Genomic DNA, 8,694 nt, shown 5'->3' on the forward strand with positions numbered 1-8,694 from the left:
TTTAGAATGGCTTTTAATACACAGTAGAGTTGCGACAATTTCAAGTCAAGTCAAGTCACATTTATTTATATAGCGCTTTTCACAATACAGATTGTACCAAAGCAGCTTCACAGTGATAACATGAAAGTAGAACAACACAGATCAATAATATTGTTAAATATTAACTATCCCCGACTAAGCAAGCCAAAAGCAAGGCGACAGTGGCAAGGAACCAAAACTCCATCAGATTGGATGGAGAAAAAACCTTGGGAGAACCCAGGCTCAGTCGGGGGCCAGTTCTCCTCTGGCTTACATTCATATTGTTTATATATAAATATTAAATATAAATATTGTTTCTATATAAAACGGCGCCATAACATATCGCCGGCGTTGAGTCGTCTCTTCACAGGCGTTGGGGCATCCGAAATCCCCGTGAGAGGCTGGATACAAACCTGGACCTGACGAACGCCATTTTTCTCGGGGCAAGCGTCCTGAGATAACAGCTGAAAGGCAGATGGGAAATAATTAGCATAGCTGATGTTCATAATGATTTCCATTATACGGGAGTCGGTGTTAGAAAACCACTATCTCACAAACTCTCACAAATACTTTTTCTAGTATTTTGGACATAAATGGAAGATTTGAAATGGGTCTGTAATTTGCTAAGTTAATTGCGGTTTCTTAATGAGAGGTTTTATTACTGCCAGCTTGAATATTTTTGGAACATGACATATAGGGGAGGTGTTCCGGGCACGTCCCACTGGGCGGAGGCCCCGGGGAAGACCTAGGACACGCTGGAAAGACTATGTCTCCCGGCTGGCCTGGGAACGCCTCGGTGTCCCCCCAGAAGAGCTGGAGGAAGTGTCTAGGGAGAAGGAAGTCTGGACATCTCTGCTTAGACTGCTGCCCCCGCGACCCGGCCCCGGATGAAGCGGAAGAAGATGGATGGATGGACCTAAAGATAAAGACGAGTTAATAATATTGAGGAGAGGCTCTTCCACTACAGGTAATAGTTCTTTCAGTAGTTTAGTGGGTATTGGATCTAATAAACATGTTGTTGGTTTAGATGCAATGATAAGTTTATTTAGCTCCTCCTGTCCTATCGTTGTAAAGCGGTTTAGTTGTTCTAGAGGGGCCATAATTGAAGTTGAATCATAAGACACCATAGAGGATTGTACATTTATGATTGTGTTTCTTTCTTTTTTCTCATTGAAGTAATTCATAAAATCATTACTACTAAACTGTAACGGTATATTTTGCTCTGGTGATGTCTGTTTATTTGTTAGTCTAGCCACGGTGTTAAATAAAAACCTTGGATTATTTTGGTTATTTTCGATTAGTTTGCGGAGATGCTCAGCCTTGGCTGTTTTTAGGGCTTTTACTGTCTTTCCACGCGATTCTAAAGACCTCTAAATTAGTTTGTTTCCATTTACGCTCTAAGTTGCGAGTTTCTCTCTTGATAGCATGAGTAGCACTGTTGTACCAGAGTGCTTTAGTTTTATCTCTAACTTTTTCTAATCTAATTGGTGCAACAATATCTAATGTACTAGTGAAAATGGTGCTCAAACTGCTAGTCATTTCCTCTAATTCATCTGTTTGTTTGGGTTCACTTAGCAGCTTAGATAGATCAGGTAATGCATAGGTTCCACACTATGCATATTACTTCAGTTTGGACAACAAAGGCTGTGATTTGGACTTTGACTTACCAGTCATCTGGTGCGTAACGTCTTGGAGATGTTGTCCGACAGAACAGCCGCTCCGATTCTGCTGAGGTGGAGTCCATCTGCATGGGTCTCTCCCAAATCAGATGCCAATTATTTACAAAGAGCAGTTTCTTTTCATTACACATTAACATTAACCATTCATTTAGTGCATATAGTCTACTGAACACATTTTGCAGTTTTCCATTTTTTTGTCAAACAGTATTTGTATTTAACGTTACTGTCTTTCTGACATTATTATTACCTGTTCAGTAGGAAGGAAGCGGCGGACATCGAACAGGCACAGAAAAACTCTGAAGATGTCAAGTCACATTTATTGGGAAAACCCAGGATCTGTCGGCGGCCACTTCTCCTCAGGCCACTGAATACCTACCTACCTACCTACCTACCTACCTACCCACCCACCTACCCACCCACCTACCCACCAACCCACCCACCTACCTACCCACCCACCTACCCACCAACCCACCCACCTACCTACCCACCCACCTACCTACCTACCCACCTACCTAACCACCCACCCACCTACCTACCTAACCACCCACCTACCCACCCACCCACCCACCTACCTACCTACCTACCCACCTACCTACCTACCTACCCACCTACCTAACCACCCACCCACCTACCTACCCATCTACCCGAACCCACCCACCCACCTACCTACCTACCTACCTACCCACCCACCCACCTACCCAGCTACCTACCTACCCACCCACCTACCCACCTACCTAACCACCCGGCCACCTACCTACCTACCCACCTACCTACCTACCCACCCACCTACCTAACCACCCACCCACCTACCTAACCACCCACCCACCTACCCACCTACCTAACCACCCGGCCACCTACCTGCCCAACCCACCTACCCGAACCCACCCACCCACCCACCCACCTACCTATCTACCTACCTACCTACCCTACCCTAGGTGGGTAGGTAGGTGGGTAAGTAGGTAGGTAGGTAGGTAGGTAGGTAGGTAGGTGGGTAGGTGGGTGGGTTGGTGGGTAGGTGGGTGGGTAGGTGGGTGGGTAGGTAGGTAGGTAGGTAGGTAGGTATTCAGTGGCCTGAGGAGAAGTGGCCGCCGACAGATCCTGGGTTTTCCCAATAAATGTGACTTGACATCTTCAGAGTTTTTCTGTGCCTGTTCGATGTCCGCCGCTTCCTTCCTACTGAATAATAATGTCAGAAAGACAGTAACAAAAATGTAGAAAAAAAATGGAAAACTGCATAGTGTGTTCAGTAGACTATTTGCACTAAATGAATGGTTAATGTTATTGTGTAATGAAAAGAAACTGCTCTTTGTAAATAATTGGCACCTACCAGTACCCACCTACCTACCTACCTACCTACCTACCCACCTACCTACCACCAACCCACTCTGCCACCTTCCTGCCTTCCGCTGCATCCACGCTCCTCATCTACAAACAAGAGATCATTAAATATTAAAATATGAAAAAGAGGGGGAGGGGGGTTTTCTGTTGACCACTAAACTTGTATCATTAAGAATCATGTCAGTCTGTGCATTAAAGAAAAGCTAGTAAAAGCTAATTTTCTTCAGCGATGTTTTATATGTGCGTCACAAGTGCATACAAAGTCCCTGTCTTAGTCTCTCAGCGGAATCATTGGATTGAGTAGCTGCTATAATATATATATATATTATACAGAAACAAGCTTCCTATATATATATATATATATATATATAGGAAGCTATATATATATACATATATATACATATATAGGAAGCTTGTTTCTGCCACAGAATAAAAAAGGTACTACTTTTTATCTCACAATTCTGACTTTGTGCGTGATATAAAGTCAGAATTGTGAGATAAAAAGTTGCAATTATCTTTTAAATTATTTTATTCTGTGGTGGAAAACAAGCTTCAGATATTTATATATAAACGCTAAATGAAATAAAATATAAATAACTAAAACTTAATTTGAGTTAATTTCTGGACATTTCTCCTTTTATTTTGCTTACATTAATTAATGAAAACTATATATATATATTTAAATAACAAAAATTTAAAAAAAAAAAAAACTTAAAAAAAGCACTAGGGATACTTTTACACAACAACTATTAAAAAGGGAAAATTTCTTCTTATGTTTTTATAATTATATATATATATATAGCTAATATAACTGTATTAATTAATCAGATACCTGGACTTTCGTCCGATTGTCTTTAATAGGCGGGAGTGTTTTGGGGCCCTTGGTATCAACAACAGCTTTGGCCTTTATCAGCTGAGAGAGAGAGAGAGAGAGACAGAACAATAAGCAACAGAAGAATAATCAAAGCTGAAATCAAATTAAACAAACTTATTTATATCAGCTATGGTTACTAACATTTCTAACATGTTTACTTCTGAATATTATATTTTATTCACGGCTATCATTCGTAGTAGCCTATTCACAAACTGTTTTTCAAAATGTTTTCCCTAATACCTTTTGTTGATGCATATTTCTTTGGTGCTGCTCTTCCCATTCCCTCATTGGTAAGAGAGCTGACGGCTTCCGCTGTGTGGGGGACGCAACCTGCAGAAATTAAAAATGAAGAAATAAACAGATAAATAGATATTCAATGTTTTTTTGTGTTGTAAACGCCTCTTTAAAAATAAATATCGCTCAAGTCCTGAGGAGCTAAACCATTTAGTGCTTTAAAATACTGATTTCGAATCCACTTGACATGCTGTTTTTCACAGGCATTAACAAGAGCAGCGTGAGCATCCACAATGTGTGCTATTGTGTTTCACAGAAGGGTTGGAAACATGATGAAGGCGAGAAAATGAAGAAGAAATTAGCTCCGCTTTAAAAAGTGTGAATTACGATCATACCTGTTTGTTGGTCTCCCCTCGTGGAAAACGAGAGCAGTTGTCTCTCCTTTGCTGTACCTTTTCCCAATCAGCTTCCCAGACGTCCCTCCTGAAATTTGATTCCAGCATCAGGATTCGCTGGTCATTCTGCTTGTTTTCAAGAGACATTTTCTTTTCTTTCTGCAACTGAAGACAAACACTGTTATTATCATGCATTTCATCTACTCCACGTTACTTCATAACACATCACTGTAATCGGCAATAGTACTGTTATATATATATATATATATATATATATATATATATATAATATAGCTAATATAACTATATTAATTAATCAGATACCTGGACTTTCGTCCGATTGTCTCTAATATGAGGGAGTGTTTCGGGGCCCTTGGTATCAACAACAGCTTTGGCCTTTATCAGCTGAGAAAGAGAGAGAGACAGAACAATAAGCAACAGAAGAATAAGCATCAGCTGAAATCAAATTAAACAAACTTATTTATATCAGCTATGGTTACTAACATTTCTAACATGTTTACTTCTGAATATTATATATTTTATTCATGGCCATCATTCGTAGTAGCCTATTCACAAACTGTTTTTCAAAATGTTTTCCCTAATACCTTTTGTTGATGCATATGTCTTTGGTGCTGCTCTTCCCATTCCCTCATTGGTAAGAGAGCTGACGGCTTCCGCTGTGTGGGGGACGCAACCTGCAGAAATTAAAAATGAAGAAATAAACAGATAAATAGATATTCAATGTTTTTTTGTGTTGTAAACGCCTCTTTAATGTGTGCTATTGTGTTTCACAGAAGGGTTGGAAACATGATGAAGGCGAGAAAATGAAGAAGAAATTAGCTCCGCTTTAAAAAGTGTGAATTACGATCATACCTGTTTGTTGGTCTCTCCTCGTGGAAAACGAGAGCAGTTGTCTCTCCATTGCTGTACCTTTTCCCAATCAGCTTCCCAGACGTCCCTCCTGAAATTTGATTCCAGCATCAGGATTCGCTGGTCATTCTGCTTGTTTTCAAGAGACATTTTCTTTTCTTTCTGCAACTGAAGACAAACACTGTTATTATCATGCATTTCATCTACTCCACGTTACTTCATAACACATCACTGTAATCGGCAATAGTACTGTTATAGAGCTATATATATATATATATATATATATATATATAGCTAATATAACTATATTAATTAATCAGATACCTGGACTTTCGTCCGATTGTCTCTAATATGAGGCAGAGTTTCGGGGCCCTTGGTATCAACAACAGCTTTGGCCTTTATCAGCTGAGAAAGAGAGAGAGACAGAACAATAAGCAACAGAAGAATAATCAAAGCTGAAATCAAATTAAACAAACTTATTTATATCAGCTATGGTTACTAACATGTTTACTTATATTTTATTCACGGCCATCATTCGTAGTAGCCTATTCACAAACTGTTTTTCAAAATGTTTTCCCTAATACCTTTTGTTGATGCATATTTCTTTGGTGCTGCTCTTCCCATTCCCCCATTGGTAAGAGAGCTGACGGCTTCCGCTGTGTGGAGGACGCAACCTGCAGAAATTAAAAATGAAGAAATAAACAGATAAATAGATATATGGCACCTGTTTAATAAATCAACTATCCCTTTAAAATGGTGTACTATGTCAATCAAGTGTAACGTCATAAACACTTAGAATTTCCCATAAATGCTGTTTTTTCATTTAAGTAATCCCTTAATAAGCGATAAGTGTTGCATAAAACCCCTTAATGTCTGGCAGGTTTGTGTTTTCACCGCCATTCTCCTTTTTAAGCCCCGCCCTACATTTTTTCTTGTTCGAGAAGCTGTTGTGTTGACAAATCTGGTCCTCCCTTGAAATCGGGTTGATTTTTATCTCGATAACTTAAGCCTTAAATGCTTTTTTGTTGTAAACGCCTCTTTAAAAATAAAGCTCGGTCAAGTACTTACCATTTTACGGCCCCTCCCGTGATCTGACTCCTGCGTCATGATTGGCTGGTTGATCCACTGCTTTTCATGAGTCAGCTCCTCCTTCTTTCTCTGTGTGTTTACACTGTAAAACCAGATATATAACATTATCATAACATAACATAAATAACATTTTTATTACTTGTCAAATTAAATAGAATATTTTTTTTAATGTTTTATTTTATTTCAAAATAATTTCTACATCTTGTTTAGATGTTTTGTATATACATGAGACGCAGCTCAAATAAACACCTCGCTGAGTTACTATGTTAACCAGCTACACACTGACGTCTGAGCACACACACACACACACCTGAGCTGTGGGCAATGTTTCCTGTTGTCCACCAGTTCTTTAGTGATCGCAGGCAGTTTTGTGGCCAGACGATGATTGTCCACAACTAATTTGGCCATTCTCAACTGAAACAGAGACAGAACAACATCAACATATAACTCATAGAACTCAAACTGAGCGGCTCAAATCTATCTAAAAATAACAGGAACGTCTGTGTGTGTGTGTGATGGATTTCAGACTTGACTGGTGTCTTGCTACAGGTGCAGTGACGAGTTTTACGTTGTTTGGATTAGCTATAAATGCAAAATACACTACCGGTCAAAAGTCTTAGATCAGCAATATTTTTTATGTTTTTAAATGAAGTCTCTTCTGCTCACCAAGGCTGCTTAGTTTGATGAAAAAATGACAAAACAGTAATATTGTGAAATATTATGACAATTTAAAATGACTGTTTTCTATTTTGATATATTTTAAAATGTAATTTGAAAGCTGAATTTTCAACATCATTACTGTTGCTGATTACGCATCAGTTTGCAGTGTCACATGATCCTTCAGAAATCATTCTAAAATGCTGATTTTATGCTCAAAAAACCTAAATTATTATTTTCAATGTTGAAAACAGTCGTGTACCATTTCCCCCCCCAAAAAATCTGTTGAAGAGAAAGTTCAAAAGAACAGAATTTATTTAAAATATAATCTTTTTTTTTTAACATTATAAATGTCTTTACTGTAACTTTTGATCAATTTAACTCATCCTTGATGAATAAAAGTATTTTCTAATTTCTTTCCCCCAAAAATAAAAAAATAAATTCTTATTGACCCCAAACTTTTGAAGGGCAGTGATTAATGTTACAAAAGCCTTCCATTTCAGATCAATTCTGTTCTTTTGAACTTTCTATTCATCAAAGAATCCTGAAATAAAAATTTAAAAAACTGTTTTCAACATGGATAATAATCATAAATGTTTCTTGAGCATCATATTATAATCATTTCTGTAGGATCATGTCACACTAAAGACTTGAGTAATGATGCTGTAAATTCAGATTTGATCACAGGAATAAATTACACTTCACTATACATTCACATAGACCTCTGTTTTAAATTGTAATAATATTTCACAATATTACTGTTTTTTTGGGGTATTTTTTATCAAATATTGCTGCCTTGGTGAGCAGAAGATACTTCTTTTAAAAACATAAAAAATCTTACCGATATAAAACTTTTGACCGGTAGTGTATATCAGTAAATAACTATATAAGAAGCACTTAGAAGGTTGTGGTTCAAAAATAATCATTCTGACATAAACACATACAAAACAACAATTACTAAAACACACAAAAACTGATTTTGTTCGGGCACTTTGCACTAACTTAGATCAATTTCACGCTATATCAAACATAACGTTACTAAAAAAAAGCAATTATAACCCCTTAAGTTACCTTGTCGTCGTCGGACAGGGTCCAGCTATTCTGAATACAGTTCACGGAAAGTTTCACAGACAGGTCGGTCATCTGGTTCTTCTTTCCTTGATGTTTGGACGTTTCAGAGTTCGTTATAAAAATATAATACCGTGCAGATTTCACAAATTCAATGTTCTTCCAAAGACGTTCGAAACCAAGCGGAGAGACAGTGAAGTGCAGTGGAGGCTACTGTGATGTCACAGGGCAGTGCAGCGAGAGGACGCCTTGGCAGACGGCCAACGCCCACGCACATCGTTTCTCTTAGGAGGATGAAAATAATCTTATTTAAAGTGAAGTTTGATATCTGTCTTGCAGTTTTTTTTTTGTTTTTGTTTTGTTTTTTATTTCTGTCTTGCAGTTAACCTCATATGAAAAACTGTCACACGTGACCTCCCCTGAGACGCCATCTTAGAGGGCATAACTTTTTTCCTTTTTTTTTTTTTTTGAG

At 38.1% G+C, this 8,694-nt stretch overlaps 1 protein-coding gene and 1 long non-coding RNA gene across 2 annotated transcripts; both read right to left on the minus strand.

The window, feature by feature from the left end:
- LOC148981623 (uncharacterized) lies at window positions 1-2,049 on the minus strand. The gene is made up of 2 exons (XR_016168235.1): window positions 1,686-2,049; window positions 1-934 (listed from the first exon to the last, which is right to left on the minus strand). It is a non-coding gene; the product is annotated as an uncharacterized LOC148981623 (long non-coding RNA).
- Window positions 2,050-2,965: 916 nt separating this feature from the next.
- On the minus strand, window positions 2,966-8,447 carry LOC148981624 (uncharacterized). The gene is made up of 12 exons (XM_089129937.1): window positions 8,226-8,447; window positions 6,808-6,911; window positions 6,477-6,579; window positions 5,993-6,082; window positions 5,733-5,813; window positions 5,412-5,576; window positions 5,144-5,233; window positions 4,863-4,943; window positions 4,539-4,703; window positions 4,150-4,239; window positions 3,868-3,948; window positions 2,966-3,122 (listed from the first exon to the last, which is right to left on the minus strand). The coding sequence occupies exons 1-12, from the start codon at window positions 8,295-8,297 to the stop codon at window positions 3,063-3,065; spliced, it is 1,182 nt and encodes a 393-aa protein (XP_088986063.1). The 5' UTR covers window positions 8,298-8,447; the 3' UTR covers window positions 2,966-3,062.
- Window positions 8,448-8,694: the final 247 nt, after the last annotated feature.

The sequence above is a fragment of the Pimephales promelas genome, chromosome 4 (assembly GCF_988280905.1).
Source record: "Pimephales promelas chromosome 4, fPimPro1.hap1.1, whole genome shotgun sequence".
NCBI classification, from domain to species: Eukaryota; Metazoa; Chordata; class Actinopteri; order Cypriniformes; family Leuciscidae; genus Pimephales; species Pimephales promelas.